The following is a 20,441-nucleotide window of genomic DNA, read 5'->3' as shown; positions in this document are numbered from 1 at the left end:
TACCATGAGCGAACTAAGCACATTGATGTTAGATATCACTTCATTTGGGACATTGTATCTCAGGGGACTGTAGTTGTGCAGAAAGTCTCTACACATGATAATCCAGCCGATATGATGACCAAGGAAGTCCCAGTCAGCAAGTTTAGGCATTGCCTAGACTTGGTTGGTGTTTGTAGTGCTTAGTAATGCCCTTGCGAGGGGTATATGGCAAGATAGAGTGTGTTTTTTGTGGTTATTTTGTTGATGATAAAGGGAATTCAAGCCAAGGAGAAGAATTGTTATATATTTGTGGCTTGAATTTTTGTTATATTTTTTCATGGACCCAAATTATGACCTGACCCAAAAGTTTTTTCACATTTTGTTATTCGATTGGGATAAAAGTGAGATATGTGATGGTAGCGAAAAGCATATGCCGATAGGCTTGGGCCTAAAGCCTACCACTGATTTCCTTGGGGGTGCAGGGGCAACGCCCCCACGATATGGACTAGTATAAATATTGTAATATTTTACCCTTTGCGATAGAGTTGTGAGATATTCGACAAACACACTGGGATTAGGGTTTGAGAGTTCTGATTGATTATATCTTGCTCTTTTCATCATAGTGAAACTTTTTCTCTTGTCTTGCTCATGGACGTAAACCTTACGGTTGAACCACGTTAAATCCTGTGTTATTCTTCTTCTCTTTTCAATACTGTGTGATTGTGCGATTTATGTGTTTACCTTAGATTTACATGCTTGTTATAACACCCAATCTCAATCCCATTAATTGCCGCTTTATAAGTCACAAAAGTTGCACACTGCATAATGAAATCAATCCATCTTCCATCAAAACCCAAACGAAGCATAATATGTCTCAAATAGTTCTAGTCCACCTTGTCGTAGGCTTTACTAATATCAATTTTCAGCGTTGCCTCACCCTTATTGCCCCTTGTCTTACGCTTCATATGGTGAATAATTTCAAAAGTCACCATGACATTGTCCATGATTAAACGACCAGGAACAAAAGTAGATTGTGACAGGGAAATAATCCTAGTATCAGAAGCTTCAAATGGTTGATACTCTCATAGAATTAAAGTAAAAGAAAAACATACATCAAGAAGGAATTTAAATCCTAAAATAAAAATGTAAAACATGAAATGCATGATTTATTTTAAAAAATTCTAAAAAAAATGGGGCAATATTACCACGTAAATCAAATGTTCCCTAAAATTATAACAGCTCTAGTGAACACTAAACAGCCACAATAGATCACAAGAAAATTTACAATACTCATCATATGAGGCCAACACAAAAAAATCCAGGATATTCTCCATCTGTTGGCTATTAATTCCATATATTATCATTCATTCACAACATTTCTGTTTCTCAGCTCATCATGCCTTAATTCACATAATTAATTTCATCCTATTCCACACGTACTTGTCTTAAAATAAAATAAATTGGAGTTTGTATTTTGGGTCTATGATAAATTGAGTTTAAACAATAAAAATTCTATTTTATGGGGGTTTATTATGACCCAAGACACAAATATATGGGGTTAATATATGTAATAGGTAGATCTTACAAGAAAAATCTTATTTTATGAGAAATTTTTACCTAAACCTGATTTATTATGAACCCAATACACAAACACAGGATAGCAACAAGTCTGATTGTTGTGGTTACTCAATCCTACCAAATTCTAGTAAAACGGGTTTAGATAGTATATAATTGGGTTTGGGATTAAAATTTAATACCTGTGACGAGTTTTGGTTTTTCATATCGGATATCCATTACCAAACCCGTTTATATAAATATTTAATTAAATATAAAATATATATTTTTTATAATAATATTTATAAATTTTTATATATTTTATTGTATATAAAATAAAATTGAAATATTTTGTGAAATTATTAAAATTTTAAAATATAAATTATTAATAAAAATAAATTTTTATGTAGATTTTTAATTAAATATATAAATTAAACTAGTTTGGGCATTTTTTAAGTAATAATAATCAGTTTTAGGATAAGTTTAGGTAATTGATAATAAATTTTAATGAAATTTGAGATGAATTCAAATTTTAAAAATATTATTCGGATTTAGGTATGGTGATTTTCGCAAGTATCTTGCCTATTGTCATCCTTACATATAAAATTTATGTATTTAATAAGTGAATCTTTTCACACATCATCTTATATTTTGAATTTATGGTAGACCGCTCTGAATAAGAAAAATTCATATTTTATAACATATATTATAGCAAACGTTTATCTCATTTCTCCAATTAGATTGATTATAGTTAAGTACGTACGTAATACATTACTGAATGAAATAAAGCATGTATTATTATTTGTTTATTTTATTGATGCTTTTCTCTTGAATGAAAAAATCACATGGAATGTTCTTAATCATTTTTAATTAATTGCATATCGCATCAATGGGGATCATATATAGATTGCCGCATCCCTTAGGCCATGGGATTATAATCACCCTATCAAAGGAAACCACTAATATGGTATTAATTATCAAGTTCTAGACCTATTTCTAACTGAGTTGAGTTTAATTAGCCATAAATTTTCGGCCTCAGTTCAGTTTTTTTCTTTTGCTTTTTAAACAAATGAGAAACCTAAAAATCATTTCATTATTGGAATTATACCAAGCTATGATCAATAAGCCATCCTATAACATCCCAAACTTATGGCCTATCATGTTAAGTGAAAATACCTGAACCAATCACAAACCAAAAATACATTTGAATGACAAAGAGACCACACCAACAAAATTAAAAGTAGAAATATATTAGCAGATGTAGTCTTAAAAGCATTATATCCTTTCAAAAAAAATTATAAATATATAAATTTCACTTATTTTATATATAAACCTCGTTAACACGTTTGTATCTTTTAACTTTATCATGCACGCGAGGAAAGTAAGGATTTTCCATTTAAAAAATAGTGTGAGAAAGCTGAGGTGGAATAAGTTTTGTGTACAAAGAAAATGCAACAGAAGAAACAGCAGGCCCCACCCAAAACACCCAATGCCCATCCCAAAGACGACCTCCTCGAACTATAGCTGGACCCAAACACCTAGCTGGGTTCAGCCCAGCTCCAGCATAGCCTTTAGCTGTTGTCACCGAAGTTGAAACAAACACAAGAAGACCCAGCACTATACCCACGATCATGAAAATTTTGACATGACCCAAGGCCTTGGCCTGGCGATGATCAAAGGCCATCCACACCGATGCAAAGAGAAACACAAACCCACAAATTATCTCTAGCCAAAGGGCCTGCCCAGTTTCTAACCCAATCACCGTTGGACGACCATCCGGCCCCGGTGCAACAATATGCAGGGTGCAGCCTCCAAGCGAAAATGTACTCTCAATTTTGCTGTTCACTACAGCTTTTAGTGCTAGTGCACCGACAACGCCACCAGCACATTGAGCCAAGATGTATATGAAGGCTTTTGTTATGGAAATGAGGCCAGTGAGTGCAGCTGAGAAGGTGACAAGAGGGTTAATGTGGCCACCGGAAATGGGATAGGTTGCCAGGAGGATAATTGTGACAGTGATGGCAACTAGGCATGATAGTATAAGGTTTGGTATTTTTGTCTCACTTTCAATGGTGGAAATGACTACGGTGTCTATTACGAAAACGAGAACCGCTGTGCCCAAGAACTCTGAAAAAGATGCTCTCCACACCTGAAACGTAAGCAAGATTTTGCAAAGCTGTTAGTGAAAAATGTGGATGATCTACCATATTAACAAATTTCATTAATATTAACAAAAGTCTCTTCCATATAATAAATTTATTTAGATGCCATAATAAACTAGACTCTACACAAAAGCATATGTATTCACCGTCAAAGAGAAAAACTCTTCAAGGCCTAACAATTTTCTGAGCGTGGTGGAGTTGCATTGCTTCTTCCCTTCCTTGGCTTGTAATTGCTCTGACCTGCAACATGCGCTACTTGAATAAGATAAAAATGAAGTAAAAAAAAAAAAAGTAAAAGTTCAAGAGAAAACATGTTTTGGCACTTGCATTGGTGTAGAGGCAACGGGTTGTATTTTATTCATATAGAGGCTTTCTTCATCCTGAACAAAGCCTCCATTTGCAGCCATCTTTTCTTTGGTTTCATGGTTCTGATTTGATGCTATATATATACATAGAGAGAGAGAGAGAGAGAGAGAGAGAGAGAGAGAGCTAATAAGCTAGAATATATGAAGGCGAAGCTGGCAGTAATAATGAAGCACTACGAGGCATGAACTATTGGTCCTTGAACTACAATCATCTATTGAAGAGAAGATATTCTAGTTTATTTTTTTTATTATTATTATGTATATGTGTTTGTGCTGCGTGCATATAAAATTCACATGAAGATATCTGGTTAGTGATGTTTTCATTTATTGCATTTTGTATGATCAAATATAGATAGTGTCATATCCCTTTATCCAAGGGATCACAATCACGTTGTATGCATATCATATTCTTCATATGGATTAGTTTAATTAATTAAATCATCTGAGTTGCAACGTGGGGATCAAATATATATATATATATATATATATAATTTTATTATTTTAATATTTTTATAACTAAAATTTAATAAATTTAATTTTAAATTAATTTTTAATATTTTCTAACTAATGTATTTAAACATGTACTTTTCTCAATAATATATAATATAAAAAATTATGAATTAGCAACGAATTTTAATTTATTGTCAATAAAGATGAATTTTGTAATTAATTTTTAATTTGTTTGTAATTTTGAAATAAAATTATATGTGTGTGTGTGGAGCAATACTTTAATAATGAAATTGAGATTCCGCTGTTAAATTCGTTGCTAATTTACAATTAAATTATATAAAACAAAAATTATACAAAACAATAATTTAATAGCGGAATCAAGATTTCGTTGCTATATTAGCAATGGATTTATCATTTATTATTACAATTTATTACAAATTGATATTATGAAAATATTTGAATATAAATTTAGCAATAAATTTATAAATTTGTTGCTAATTTTGCAATAGACTTAAACAATCAATTTCTACTAGCAACATATTTTTAATCAGATGCTATTTTTGTAAAATTAAAAAAAAATGATTTTTTAAATTTGATCAATGAAAATTAAAATTATTTTGTCAAATTAACCACACAATGAAATTCATTATTAATTATACAAGGTACATCATTAAAAATTAAAAAATGTATATAATTATATTTAGCAACAGATTTAGTAGTAAATTTTAGAATCTGCTGATATTTTTTGGGAATAAATTTTGGTGTTTAAATTTAAAAACAAATTTGCAATTTTGTTGCTAATTCATGTATATATTTTTTCAAACACCACATTTTACTTGCTCATATCATTCATTCACTTATTTTCTTCTCTCAATTTCAATCTTTCTCTTCTCTTCTTTCATTTTTTTTCCAATTCTATAAATTTTTTTCTTTCATTCTTTTCACTTTATATTGATTTGCCATCAACGATTTCTTCCCTTTTATATCTTTTTCTTCTCAAATTTCTAATTTTTCTTTACCTTCTTTCATTTTTTTTCCCAAATTTTTAATTTTTTTTCTTCCTTTTCTTTCATTTTCTTTACTTTTCTTTCATTTTTTTCCTTTTTATTTCATTTTCTATCATTAATTTCTTCCATTTTCTTTTTAATTTTGTCGTCGTTTTCTCACTTTTCTCTCATTCTCTTTCATTTTCTCTTATTATTTTCTTCCATTCTCTCTCATTTTCTTCTATATTTATCTCATTTTCTCACTTTTCCTATGATTTTCTTCACTTTCATTATTTACCTTTTATTTTTCATTTTTACTAATATAATTTTCCCTCAATTCATTTTTTATCATTTTTTTTGAAATAATACTTTTTAATCTCATTATAATGTGTCTATAATAACTATTAGTGAAAATTTATGTATCAATTAAAATTTATAAATAGTTATAATATTAAAATTTTAAATTTTAATATTAAAATTAAAAATTTATAATATTAAATAACAAATAAATTAGCAACAAATTATGAATTAGTCGCAATTAACAAAGGAGGTCTGTTTGTTAAATTGGTTGTAATTAGTAACGAATTAATTTTTATTGATTTTTTTTAATTTTTTTAAAATTAATTAAATTAGTAATGAAAAATGTTGTCCTTTGCAATTAATAATGGAAGTTAAAATCCATTACAAAGTGAATTAGCAATGACACTCACTGCAACGAGTAAAAATCAATTATAAATCTGTTGCTAAATTATTTAACAATGAGTTTTTATAGATTAACAATGGAAAAAAATTCGTTACTAATTCGCATTATAACTCGAACAACCATACTAAATAGGCTCTTTATATATAATAAAAGAAGCAATTTGAGTTGTTTATTTAGAAAAATAGTCATTTGAGTTGTAGTTGAGATTAGAAATGTTATCGGTGATTACAAAAATCTGTTTTACTTAGTATTTAATTTAAATAATATTTTTATTTATTTTAATTTAAGTGTAATTTTTTTTATATGCCAATTGAAGTCTAATGTTGATTTTATTGTCTTTTTAAAATATTTTATTTGGAATTAAAAAAAAAATCTGTAAACACTTTTTGGTAAATTATTATAACTAGCTTGAAATTTAGCAAAATAAAATGATATATATATATATAAAAATTAAATGGTTTTTTTAATAATTATATTTAATCTTTCTTCTAAAATGATATATATTTTTCAAGTCTATAAGATTCTTTTAACATTTTAATTCTTGAATTTTCAAAGAAAATAAAAATTTTAAAAATCAAATAACATGGGGGATTGAAAATAAGGTTTTCAGACATGAACCGTTATGAGAATTGGTGAAGATAGAAATCGGTACATCGTTTATTTTGAATAATGTTAAATAAATATTAAATTTATATTAATAATATTTTATCTATTGATATTAATATATTAAATTTCTTTTCTTAATATTAATATATTAAATTAATAAATTAATTTTAATATATTAATAATTACAATTTAATTTAAAAAACAGAATGTAATTATGTATTTAGTAAGGCATCATTTGTTTTATAAAAAATATTTTTTTGAAAAATATTTTTATATTTTAGAAAAATATTTTTCTGATTAAAAGAAAAATTAAATCATTTTTAAGGAAAATGACATTCTCTTCTTAAAAGAAAAATTATTTTTTATTTTTTAAATTTTGATAATCTTATTAAAATGTAAAAATATTTATACATATGTGATATTAATACCTATTAATAATTTAATACTGTAATCAAATAATAAAAAATATTTTTATAAAAAATATTAAATAAAAAATATTTTTTATATACACATTATTTTTCACGAAATAAACAGAACCTAAATATAAGTTTTTCTTTTCTTTACAAAATCTTTCATTTTTTTTAAATTTTGCTCTCAATTTAAGTGGAGTTTATTGATCTCACTTAGAAGCACGTAAATTCGTCCTTGTTTCAATTTTTTTTTAAGTGAGGCCTAATAAATCGTACAGTGGTATGGATTATACAATAAAATTACATTATTACTCTAATTTTGATTTTTTTTTCCTAAAAACTCGAAGTAAAAGAGGGGGGAGAAAGAAATCAGATTGGGATAATTTTGAGAAAAGCCATTTTAGTAATATTCCACATCATCAAATCAAGGACGTCATCACTTATCAGCAAATTATATAATCCAATCAGCATAAGAATTGTCTCACAGTACAATTTAACGTCTTTTTAATTATTGTTATTATTTAATCTTACACGAAGATCGCAAGACAAAAAAAAAAAAAAAAAAAAATCTTGCATTTTCTAATCTTCGGCTACACTTCCCATGCCTTGCTTTGGTAAAGATCAAAGCGAGACCGTAATAAACAATGCAAGCCAAAAAGGCTGCAACCCATGATGGATCAACTCGATTCACATCCATATTTGGATATGGATAAACTTCCTTGAAGGAAGTGGATGAAAAATAATTTTATTCTAATGTCTCAATTTTACATTAATTGATTTAAAATTTAAAGAAATTTTAATTAATATTTTAAATCAAATTTGAAATTATTGGCTTTTGTCTAGATAAATCGCTTTAAAATATTTATAAAATTTAAAACTCTTTCTTCTTTCTTTCTCTGCTTTCTTTTTTTTTTTTTCTTTTCCCTTTGTATCTCTTTAGGTGACTATTAGCTAGTAAGTTTCTTATTGGTGGTTATTAGATCAAATTATTTTTTTTTTTTTGATATTTTTATAATATATAAACTCTTTTTTTTTTTTAAAGAAAAATCAAATGTACACTTGGTTTAGTGATAAGAATGATCATTGTTAAAATAATGATAATTTTTTGTTTTCATATAACCTATATTCATACATACTCCACAACTACTGTGAAATCTCAAAGAACCAACCCACTGGTAAATATATATAAACTTTTATGTTTGTATTTGTTTGTAATAGATCTGGATTTCTTTTCCCGAGATTTGTAGGTTCTTCCTTTAATAGGCCAAATGTTATAAAAAAAATCCAAAACTTTTCATATTTTTGCAATTATAGCCAATTTTTTTTTTTAATTTTGGTTTAATTTTAAAGTTTAGTATTTATTATTATCTTATTAAAATTGGAGATTTGGGAGCACTGTCGTGATGCTTGACGTGATAAAAATATTTTTTTTAATATGTTATCACTGATGTAACAAGTGACGTGATATAAACTTTTATGTTCTTACTGACGTAATAAAAATGATATTATTTTATATATTGTTGTTTATGTGGCGTAAGTTTAATAATTAAAAAAATACAAAATTTTTTATCAATTATTATCAATTTTATAAGTTTATTTTATTTATAGACAGTTGATTAATTTTGATCTAACTTGATCAAAAATTAATATTGTATTACTTATATCCCTCCACCCACCTCTCTCTTTCTCCCTCTCTATCTTGTCCCACCCACCATCAACCAACACACCCACCTCATTCTCTCTCTCTCTCTCTCTCTCTCTCTCTCCTCCTACCCACACACACACGCGCACGCGCTCGCCACCCACCTTTCTCTCTCTAAATAATATCCTAATAACTACATCTCTCTCTCTCTATGTCTTTCCTCCCACTCACTGTCATCCAAAATTATTTCTTTTATTTTACTAAGTAATATAAATATTCATTTTTGCAATTTTATTGGGTAATAAAATATTAATTTTGACTAAGTTAAATCAAAATTAATCAATTAGCTATAAATAAAATAAACTTATAAAATTTGATATAATTAATAAAAGTTAAAAAGTTTTAAATTTTTTTAATTATTAAAATTATGTCACATCAGTAATAACATATAAAATAATAATATTTTACCACGTTAGTTGCAATGTCATTAAAAACATATTAGTACATGCCATGTCACCTATCACGTCAATAATAATATATTAAAAAATTAATATTTTGACACATCAAGCACCACGTCAGCGCTTCCAAATTCTCAATTTTGATCAGGTCATAATAAATACTAAACTTTGAACTTAGGAAAAATTAAAAAGAAAATGGTTATAATTGCAAAATTGTATAAAGCTTTTAGTTTTTTTTTTTTGAATATTAGGGCCCCTCTAATATTGGGGTATATTCTCCCCATTATCGAGATTTTGTTTTCTTCCCTGGGTTTTGTTTATTTTTCTACATTTTTTGAATGAGTCATTCGGTAGTTTAAAATATAGCATCGATTGTTGACTTCTTTCAGTAATCTTCAATACAAATAATGATTTTCTATCAATAGAGCATGATAACGCGACATGTTCATCTGTTTTGTTGTTTAATCTCCTTTGCGGATCACACGAGTAACAAGTTCCCAAAAAGATATTATTGCAAAAAGTTTTTTAAATCATCCAAAATGAAAATGATTAGTTACTATTCTGAAGATTATTTTATTCTATTTAAATTATCTCTGAATATTTTAATTATCTATATTTATATTTTTTTTGTCTCTTGCAAAAAAATTATGTTATATTTATCATGAATTATTAGAACTGTTGATGATGAATTATCTTCAAATTGATTTAAATTATGGATAAATTTCTTTTTAATTTTAGCATTTAGGTTAATTGGTATAAAAATTATAACGTTTAGATAAAATTACTAATAAAAGTAAATGTTTAATTTTTTTTTTCAATTAACCTTGTGAATGTTGGTTACTGCACTATTATTTAGCTAAGAATGAAAGTATGTACACAGGATAAGAGCCAAATCTTGCACATGAATGAGATTTGGCTAGATAGGATAAGTCCTACAACTAACGTATCGTATGTGTTGAGCCCCACCAAAAAAAATGGCAGTGTGTTATTTCAAAAAGTTTGGCAAATAAATTTGAATAAATATACTATGCGACCACTTAATTTTATAAATATTTTTATAAAAATTATTAAATTTTATTTTTTTATTAAAATTTATTAAATTTTAATTAAATTTTATAAAATTTATTGTGATTAGTAATTAAAATTTTTTAAGTTAATCCGTAAGCTGTTAATTAATATTTTTTAAAAAGTATTCTTCATGTACAATTTATTTTCCACTACCTAGCCTAAATTATTTTAAATTATAAAGAAGTTGACACTTTCTGGTGCAAAATATCAGCACTTTTTAAGACCAGAAATGAAAGCCTAACAGCAAGCGTAATTGGGCATTATTTCTGTAACATCATAAACAAGCATTCCTTCCTAATCCTGAGGCCATTTTAAAGATACCATCTTACATCATTTAAAGCCTCTTCATTTTATTGACGAAGACAGCTTTTTTCGCCTTATGCATGGACCTCAGCGCTTGGAACTATCTTGGTGTACACAGCAAATGCTATACTAGCAACGATAGGCCCAACCCAAAACACCCAGTGCCCATTCCACAGGTGACCACCTCTAATAATTGCTGGACCGAAACACCTTGCTGGGTTCATCCCAACCCCTGCATAACCTCTGGTTGCAGTCACTGTTGTAGAAATGAACACAAGAAGACCAACAACCAGTCCAATTATACTGCAAACAATGACTCTTCCCAGGGGTTTGGCTTGGCGTTTGTCAAATGCCACCCAGATTGAAGAAAAAAGGAAAACAAATGTACAAATTATCTCCAGCCAAAGAGCCTGGGCTGTTCCGAGGCCGATGACAATAGGCCCATGTGGCCCTGGTGCAACAATGCTTAGAGTACAACCTCCAAGTGAAAATGTTTTCTCTATGGTGCTGTTTACCACAGCTTTTAGTGCTAGTGCACCCAGTATGCCTCCGAGACACTGTGCTAAGATGTATATGGCAGCCCGTGAAAGAGAGACAAGGCCTGTGAAGGCAGCTGACAAGGTGATTACAGGATTGATATGTCCACCCGAGATGGGAAATGTTGCATTGAGGAGAATTGTAACAGTTATAGCGATTAAAGCTGACATTATAAGGTTTGGTGTTTTGGTTTCGGTTTCGTAGGAGGAGATGACTATGGTATCCATTGCAAACACAAGGGATGCTGTGCCAAGAGCCTCTGCTAAAGATGCCCTCCATACCTGATAGCACCATTGGTCTTGCTATTATCAGTAACAGTAATAGAATTACAGTTCACAAAATGTGCCAATTGCAACAGTAATACGATCATTGAAAGGATCAAAGTATCTATGGCCTTATTTGAAAAATATATATAGAAAGATACTAACATGTAAAGAAGAAAGGTCTTCGAAGCCCAAAATTCTGCTTAATGTAGTGGGATGATGCTTCTTCCCTTCAGTTTTGTCCATATCTGGCCTGCAAAAACAAAAGGGTTTATCCCCAGATGATAAGAACTGAGGAGCAACTATCAAAAACTAGAAGGAGAAAAAAAAGAAAAAGAATTTGTAACTTACCGTGGTGTAGAGGCAAATGGTTGGACTTTTCTTCCTCCATAGCCATTTTCTTCATCTTCAACAACCCTACTAGCATTATCTGACATCTTTTTTAGTGTGGATGTATCTTGGTTGATCTTTTTATCTATGCATATATTTATATCTCAAGTCCCAAGAATTATGATGGACCGGTTGGCAGTTGGGAAAATAATATCAGTTAATTATGTATCACTTTAATCCCAACTACATTTTTTTCCTCCTTGAGCAGAATTATCGGCTAATAAACTGCTTCACATTTATTATGTGCGTGCGGGGAAATTATTACATGAGCCAACAGTACCACCATACCAAGCTGAGGTGGTGCTCCTAACCAATGAGAAAAACACACGTCAGTAGTTTTTGTTAATTTATAAAAAATTAACAAAATGAACGTTATTGTGACACTATTAAAACTTAGTAGTTACTCTTATAGCTTGTTCAAGTCTTCATCTTTTGTTTTTGCCTTTTTTCAGATTTGATTCCATATACCTCATCTTCTCAACTCTCATTTCATGCCTCTATATAGAATGGAGATCAATACAAGCTTTTTTGTTACGAAAGAATATTCTAACCTACATTAACATTTTGAAACATTAACCCTAATTCTAATTTTTTTTATTGTTATTAGGTTTTGTTCTGTGGAACAACCCTCTTAATTCAGGTGAAGATTTGATCAAATTCTTACAATATGCTCACTAATTTTTTAACAAGAAATCTTTTTTTTCTTAGTAAAACTTTTTTTTCTTAGTATACTGGTAGCATCATAATCTTTTAGCTTCAGACTTGACAGAGAATGTTCTCTGATTTTTTTTCCTTTTCAGCTTGCAGTTTCATCTAAAATGAGGCAACAACAAAGGGATAACATCAAATCACAATATGTTTTTTAAAAAAGGATCTTTAATCATGGCTTGTTAATTGTTAACAGTGCTATTATACATTTAATAATTATTAACAGTGTTAGTATTAAATTTATTCAATTTCTATTTTAAAAAAAAAAACAAAATTACTTATGTGTATTTTTTTCATTGGTTAGGAGCACTACTTCAGCTTGGTGAGGTGGTACTCCCGACTTATGTAATAATTTCCCATGCGTATGGGGGAGGACATATAGCTTTCTCGCATGCCCATACCACTCCAATTTAATATATATGAACAAAACCTTGAATATCTTAATTAAATTTTTAAATATTTTAATATTTTTAAATCGATTTCCAATACATTACCTCTGGTCTCTTCAATTGAAATGGCTCCACTGCATTCACTATAATTAATTGTTTGTTTTCTTTTATAGGAATAAGTCATTTTATTGAAAAATTAACGTGACTCAACGCCAAAACTGAGTAGCTTTTTCATCACAGACTGAGGAAAGCCATTACTAAAGAAACAAGCCGATGATGAAGAAAGATACATGAGGTGCCCTATTTTGTTCTTTCAAGAGGATTCCAAATGGCTTTCAAGAAAAAGACATAACTTTCAAGAGGATTCCAAATGAATCCAGCCGTTTCTCTGGCCCCAGCCGCCAGTCTTAGTGCTAAATTTCGGGAATCTGTCTCAATTTTCAAATGAATTCAGCCTCTACCACAAGCAGTCTTAAAGCGGCAGCGGAGCTTGCAGGGGCCAAATTAAATTTATACTAATAAAATTTTATCTAGTGTTGAATCATGAACTTTTATCTATTAATTATAAATAAATAAATCAAGAAAGAATAAATAATGATAAATAAATAAATTATAAATAAAAAAGAAAACAATAAATTTTAATTTTTACCAGAAGTGAATGAGATTTCTTCCATTTTTATACAAATTTCTTTCATAATTCTTAATTTTCCTCTCCTAATTTGTTTGTTGTAATTTTTTTTTTTTTTTTTGTTTTAACAACTAGCAATTATATTAAAGTGAGGCAGACAGAAAATGTAGAGTTCGTATATGGCTCTACCAATGCCTCTGCTACTTCCATGTATATGGCTCCATGCAAGCAGCGACATGCATAAAAATTTTCCTATGGTCAAAAAAGCAAAAACATAGGAAATAATTATTATATTTTTTAAAATAAAACAATTAATTAATTAATTTCATCAACATAAAGAGACTAAATAATAATATTCTCTTAAATTTTTCTTTCATAAATAATTAAAGGTTTTAATTAGTACAATATCAGCAAGTTTTTATTTATAAAATTGAATGAATAAGTTTAACAAAATTTAAAATTTATAATGTAAGTGAGAAAGTGTAATTTATTATGAATTATTAAGTTATATATGAGTAAATTGTATAAAAAGTTAGGTGTATATAAATTATAAAAAAAGAGTTAAATATTATAAATGATTTATTAAAAAAATGAATTACATGTCATAATATTTAATGGAATAAATAAAGATAATTATATGAATAACCTTTAATTGGTTATGTAGTGCGTGTGAGTGTGGATTATGTAACACCCTTAGTTTTTAAATTTATTATTTTTGAGTAAATATTGATCTTTTATCTTATTTGAATTTTAGGAAATTATTTGAAATTTTTCCAATTTTAGAAATCGGGTTTGATTTTTTGAAAATAAAAACTTTGATGATTTTTAAAATTTAATTTAAAGACCACGTGGCAAAACTAAAAATATATTTGGAGTCTACGAATTTTTTTGAGTTTTCTAGAATTTTTTTCGGAATTTTTGGACCTCGTTTTCAGTCCTAAGGCAGAGTAAAAATTTAAAATTTTGTATCCTGAATCGAACCGGTCGAACCGAACCGGACCGGATCGGATCAGCCAAATCGGGCCGGCTCCTTTTTCTTCTTCTTCTCCTCTCCCGCGCTCGTTCTCCTTCCTCTCTCTCTCTCTCTCTCCTATTTTCTCTCTCCTCCCACCTCCCCTCTACGGCGGCCACCCACCAGCCGCACCTCCCACGCTTGACTACGCACAGCAGCGTCGCACGCGACAAGCGACGCGACGTGTAGCGACCGCCGTCTTCGGCCGAAATCTAGTCGATCCCGCTACCGATTGGGCTGGGTCTTGTGTCTAAACCCATCTACTCGTTGAGAGCTTTCCATAGACACCAAGAACACCGAAATCCATCGAGCGATTTGTCCAATTTTTGCTCGGGAAGTTTTAGCCCATTTTGATTTTTGGGCTAGATTTCTCGCAAACCGTGAACCCTACGAGAAAACCGAGAGTACCAGAGCGCTCCACTCGTCGAGAGCTTCGTGGCAATATAAATTTCAAAATTTTTCGACACCATTTTTTGGTGGATCCCACGGAACTTTGCAGTGCTTTTCCGAGCATTAAATGAGCTTAGAAAATTTCGTAAAATTTATGTACTAACCCCCGTGTTATGGGCTTCGTGTAGGTATCTTCAATTCGCAGAAATTCAACGGTTGTCCGGGTTTGTGAATTTCCAGCCAGACAGACAGGCTACCGGAAAAGTCTCCGAATTAGATCAAGGTTTTGGCTACCCCACCATTGTCAGACGTCCCGAGCGCGTCCCCAAAATCGGAATCGGCATAGGTAAACCCGAACCTTACTTTATCATAATTTTCTAATGCTTAAATGGGATTAAAAATCCATAAAATATTCGTGGTAGCTCAGAAAATTATAATTCTTTTTGCAATAGCCTAGTAATATTATTAAGGACTGAGGGGCAAAATTTTAGAATTTTTAGAGCTTATTTGGGCAGTTTTTGCAAAAATAATCAATTATAAGGACTAAACTGTAAATTTACATATTGTGATTTAGGACTGTTTGGATGGGCCCAGGAGGGGCTGTGTGATGTGATTGAGTTGTTAGTGTATGATTTGTGAATATAGAAGTGCGTTTTGAGCCCTTTTGCAGATTAGGTAGGTCCCAAGTATAGGAGAGACTCTGCCGGATTTTCGGCACAACTTAGGACGTATTTGGTTTTTTCTTAGCTTGTATTGAGTCAAATTTATTAAATGATTGTAATAAAATTGTCAGGTGAGCCAGGACAGCCTTCTTCCTCCGCCCAGCTGCCACATTGACTGCTGTTAAGTCTGTGAGTAAAATATTAATTTTAATTGTAATTTCACTATTATTATATGTTCAAGCATACCCATGCATCACTTATATGTATATATCTATGTAGTTAAACTCTAGGCATGTTTTATGTTGCATTCACAACTGTTAAAGTGCCATGTATGTTGTTGTAGTAATTTGGAGCAGTGTGCGTGCGTTGGCGTGCGTGTGATGTGGTGTTGGCTATGGACAGGACGGGTAGACATGGCTTGAGATCTTCGCTGGGACTCGGTCCTTCGGGGGTAGTCACGGCTTGAGTTCTTCGCTGGGACCCCGATTTGGTTTATTAAGCGAAAGTCCGGCTTGAGTTCTTCGCTGGCACAAGTTGGATTTAAGAGAGTTGTATAGGGGATCAGCTCCCATATATTATGATTGATATTACTGGGTGTGTGAGTGCACCAAATTATCTTTTTGCTGTTATGATGTGAAATTATTGCTGATGTTGCATTTCACTCTACAGGGTGCATTAGCTTTAGATAGTTATAGAGATTATGGTTAAATTTGATATTTTACTCTCTGAGTCGAACGCTCACTCCTGTTCAATATTTTTCCAGGCCACAGAAGGATATTTTTGAGGTTAACCTGCTTTTCTCCCTAGCAGGTCGTTTATAAATTTTTGTATAAACCTATTAACTCTTAGAATTTTCGCATGTGTTAGCAATATTTATTTGAATTGGGTCTGTAATATAAATTGTTATTTTGAACCTGTAAACTTATTATTTTATGCATGTTGATGGACTGGATGAGGGAGCTGAGCTCCCATTTATTTTTATGTTGTATGAGTATGTGGAAGGTGAGCTGAGCTCCCCAATTGATTATATAATCTGTTTACAGGTCGGGTGAGTCAAAAACTCCCCGTTGAAAGGTCCATTTTATGGCCAGACTCTATCTAGTTGAATTCTTGAAATTGGGCCCAAATGGGCCTTAGAGTTGGGTTAAGGAATAGTTAGGCTTACTACGGGCCTCGGGGGCTTTAGGCTGGCCCAGGTTCTAGTGCCGGTCTAGCCCATAGGTTGGGTCGTGACAGATATGGTATCAGAGCTTAGGCTCTAGATTCTTAGGGATTATTTGTCTAAAGTGTTGGGAAGAGTCTACTAGGAGTCACATGTGGAAAATAGGGTCCATATTCGTCTTGCATTGTCATCTTTGCTTCTAGTTTCTGCTTCATATAATTATGTATAAATATGAGTCTATAGAGCTGTGTAATATGTTGTTTTGAATATTGTGGGCTAATGTGACACCCCTTACCCGTGTACAGTATATCCGAGTAAGCAATGTCACACGGTGTATCGGCACCCTCTATTTTAACTTAATCAATTTTTGTCATAGTTTTGAATATAGTTTATGAAATATAATTTATTTAAGCCATTTATCGAAATTATTATTTATTTGAGGTTCCGTAAATTTTAAAGAAAATCTGGCAGAGTGCCGGCTAAAAATGGAGAAAAAAGTTCTTCGGAACCTGTTAAAAACACTTCCAATATTCATATCTCATCACTTTCAAACTCCCATATCAAAATCTCAATATTTTTCAACCACATTTCTCAATCAATCATTTCTCAGGGTACTCATATGTAAGCAATGAATAAATACTCAAATTTTTCCATACATAACCAGAAATCTTTATTATTTACATGAACATCAAAATACATTACATAAGTTTCATTTACACCAAGAAAAATAAAAATTGGTTACAAAATACCAAAATGAAGCCTAGTGTCCTACCAATGCACTGTGGGAGGTGAGGTGACACGGACACTGTGCAGAGCTGCAGGATGGACTCACCCAGTCTGCGGTCTACTGGGCTCACGATCAGTATCTCCAGAACCTACGCGTGTCAAAAGCAACGCGCTAAGCAATGATGCTTAGTGGTGCAATAATAAAATAAAAGAAAATAGCAGAAAATAAATATGTATTTAATGTATATGTCTTATTTGTTTGTATCTGTTATATTCATTTATTTCTTTAACTTTGTCCATTTTCATTCATTTGGTTGCCCAAGTAACCTATACTGAACGACTGGACTGGATAAACAGGTAAACTGGCACTGGGTATCTAGTACCTCGGGCCGTCACACCATCGGTCACATATGCATCTCCCGTGCAGGCAATGTAACTAACAAGTCAGAACAATATTAGGCACGAGGCCAAGTCTCAACACAATATCAAAATGGCTAAAAGCCATAAAATCACAGAATGGCATAATGCCATGTGCAATACTGCTAACTGAACCCTATTGGCATGCCAAACTATCCAAACCAATCTTGTTAGGTATACTAGGGCATTTGATACTTTAAAATTCTTCAATTTGTAAATGTCAAGTTTTGGTGTCACTATTCACTTCATTAGTCAACAAAAATGTTGACTTTTGGATAGAAAATAGGTGTATTGGTTTTAACACTCCCAATGTACCACATTTTGCATTGAAAACTTGTTGGTATTAAGCATTAATACCATTTCTAAGCTTAAACCAAGGGAAGCAAAATTTTCAGTTTTTGTAACCCAATTTTACTGTTTCATTGGGCACTGTTGCAGTGGAAATTTGAGGAAATGGTAAACATAAAAGTTATTCCTTATTTTGTCTAGTTGAATTTCATTTTTTGAATCACCCCATTTGGAGTTTTGTAGCTCCAGATATGGTCCAAAAACACAGCTGGCCGGATTGGAAATCTGCAGAATTTACCAAATCTATAGTATAATGAATAGTGACTGCCACTGCCTTGTTGGATAGGTTCTGGTCATAATTTGGGGTAGGTTTCTTCATGAAAGTTGTTTGTCTATATCTCATCTTGTTGCTGTAAAAATTTCAGGTCAAATGGACCATTCTACAGTGAGTTATGGCCAAATGAACAGTTACTATTTATTTGGTCATTCTGCAGAATTTGCTTGCAGGGTATCCGGATTGGGGCCAACTTTTGGTCCACTTGCTTTGGTCTTTTGGACATGGTTTCTTCAGCAAAATTGTGACATTATAAGTATAGTTTCATGTCCAATTTGCCAAACACCAATTGGACCTACACAGCCAAAGATATGGCAGTCCAAACAGGCTGGACTCACAGCCTCATTGCTGCTGTCACTAGGCAGCCTACCAATTGGGTTTGTAACACTTTAGTTCACTTCAAATTATGATTAACTTGCCTCAAATGGTCACTAATTGACCATTAGAATGTCCATTAATCATTTCATAAGCCAAGTCCAATTTTTCACTCCCAAACCCTAGCCCAAATTCAAAGTTCACACCACCCACCTTAATTAAACACTTTCATTCATTACATGTATATATATACACTTTAAACATAATTTCTATTCATTCTAAGTCCATTAAAACAATCAAACTCATTCCTTCCTTAGGGGCTGCCGAAATCCATGGTGGACATACACATGATTTTTATTCATTTAAGTTACAAATTTTTACTTATTTCAAGTCTCTAACATAGAAATAAAGAGCTTTATATACATATGTGCACTAACCTTTAAGTAGCACTTCTTGGACTTGTATTCTCCTTAGAATTTCTACTTCTTATGGCTGCCTAGAGTTGCCTTGTGATGTGGGAATGAATTTTGTGAAGGGATATTTGGATTTTAAGGTTGGATTTTGGGAGATTTCAAGCTCAATTTGAGCAACAATGGAGGAAGAAGGTATGGGAAGAGTGCCGGCCATGGGAAAAAAGGAAGAAGATGTTAACTTCTTTCTATTATTTGGCCTTAATTTTATATCTTTCTTATCCCTTAATAAAACTTGTTAATCCCCCATTGGTTTAAAAATTTTAATTGAGGTCATCATGACATCATTTATATATATTAATCTTATTTCTTTTCTTTTCTTTATTTCTTTCACTCATTTTTAATTATTTTCCCATAAATATTAATTCATATTTTATGTCATAATAATTATTTACTCAACTGGACAAGTCGGCCAAAAATCGTCTCTGAAGGCGAAATGACCAAAATGCCCTCCGTTTGGCTTAACGAGTCAAAATTGACTGTACCGATTGAAAATTTTTTCTAAATATTTTCTTGGCATTCTAATGCCATAGGAACCTCAATGACCCTTCTCTGGAGTCTCAAAAATTATTTTATAATTTTTCCCCCGGGTCTAGGGCTCTTAGTTGTGAGAACCGCAACTTCCCTCTGGGTTACCCATCGCTTGGGCACCGGCTCATTTAACTTGGTTGTATTTTATTTTTAAAATTTTTACTAAATTTTTCTTATTAATATTTAAGTTAATTATGGTTCCTCACTTTAGTTTAAATATTTTTCCGGACGTTCTAGCTGTCCGGACCGACACTGGTCACCGGAGCAGTAGAATGTACGGAGTTGCTACCGGGAGGATGTTACATCTAATGCTGCTGAATTTCAGGAAAATGCATAGAAGCAGGAGAGCTGCCACTGCACCAGAACCAGATGTGTCTGACGAGGTGTCAGCACAGGTGAGGCACCTGCCCCGAGGAGGCGGGGTAGGAGGCCAAGAGCTGCTCAAGTAGAAGAGCAGCTACCACCAGTTCAGGATCAGTCTTTTATGGCACAGGGTCCTATGGATCCAATGGCAGCTACTTTAGCTGGGTTGC

At 31.5% G+C, this 20,441-nt stretch overlaps 2 protein-coding genes across 2 annotated transcripts; both read right to left on the bottom strand.

Annotated features, from left to right (window-relative positions):
* Window positions 1-2,929: 2,929 nt before the first annotated feature.
* LOC110659180 (aquaporin PIP1-2) lies at window positions 2,930-4,102 on the bottom strand. The gene is made up of 3 exons (XM_021817042.2): window positions 4,023-4,102; window positions 3,842-3,935; window positions 2,930-3,682 (listed from the first exon to the last, which is right to left on the bottom strand). Exons 1-3 carry the CDS (start codon window positions 4,100-4,102, stop codon window positions 2,930-2,932), a joined length of 927 nt encoding a protein of 308 aa, XP_021672734.2.
* A 6,472-nt stretch (window positions 4,103-10,574) lies between these two features.
* On the bottom strand, window positions 10,575-11,993 carry LOC110659185 (uncharacterized). Its single transcript, XM_021817049.2, has 3 exons — window positions 11,838-11,993; window positions 11,652-11,739; window positions 10,575-11,504 (listed from the first exon to the last, which is right to left on the bottom strand). The coding sequence occupies exons 1-3, from the start codon at window positions 11,921-11,923 to the stop codon at window positions 10,761-10,763; spliced, it is 918 nt and encodes a 305-aa protein (XP_021672741.2). The 5' UTR covers window positions 11,924-11,993; the 3' UTR covers window positions 10,575-10,760.
* Window positions 11,994-20,441: the final 8,448 nt, after the last annotated feature.

Source organism: Hevea brasiliensis, unplaced genomic scaffold, assembly GCF_030052815.1.
Source record: "Hevea brasiliensis isolate MT/VB/25A 57/8 unplaced genomic scaffold, ASM3005281v1 Scaf1, whole genome shotgun sequence".
In the NCBI taxonomy this organism is placed as follows: Eukaryota; Viridiplantae; Streptophyta; class Magnoliopsida; order Malpighiales; family Euphorbiaceae; genus Hevea; species Hevea brasiliensis.
Note: the sequence above shows the minus strand (reverse complement) of the source record. Positions and strands in the feature narration are given on the sequence as shown.

Excerpts from the sequence above, each read along its gene's own strand:
- LOC110659180 (XM_021817042.2), bottom strand. The coding sequence starts at position 4,102 with ATGGCTGCAAATGGAGGCTTTGTTCAGGATGAAGAAAGCCTCTATATG. Across the intron at positions 3,936-4,022 it reads CCCGTTGCCTCTACACCAAT|GTCAGAGCAATTACAAGCCA; the intron begins GCAAGTGCCAAA and ends CGCATGTTGCAG. Across the intron at positions 3,683-3,841 it reads AAGAGTTTTTCTCTTTGACG|GTGTGGAGAGCATCTTTTTC; the intron begins GTGAATACATAT and ends CTTACGTTTCAG.
- LOC110659185 (XM_021817049.2), bottom strand. The coding sequence starts at position 11,923 with ATGTCAGATAATGCTAGTAGGGTTGTTGAAGATGAAGAAAATGGCTAT. Across the intron at positions 11,740-11,837 it reads CCATTTGCCTCTACACCACG|GCCAGATATGGACAAAACTG; the intron begins GTAAGTTACAAA and ends TTGTTTTTGCAG. Across the intron at positions 11,505-11,651 it reads AAGACCTTTCTTCTTTACAT|GTATGGAGGGCATCTTTAGC; the intron begins GTTAGTATCTTT and ends TGGTGCTATCAG.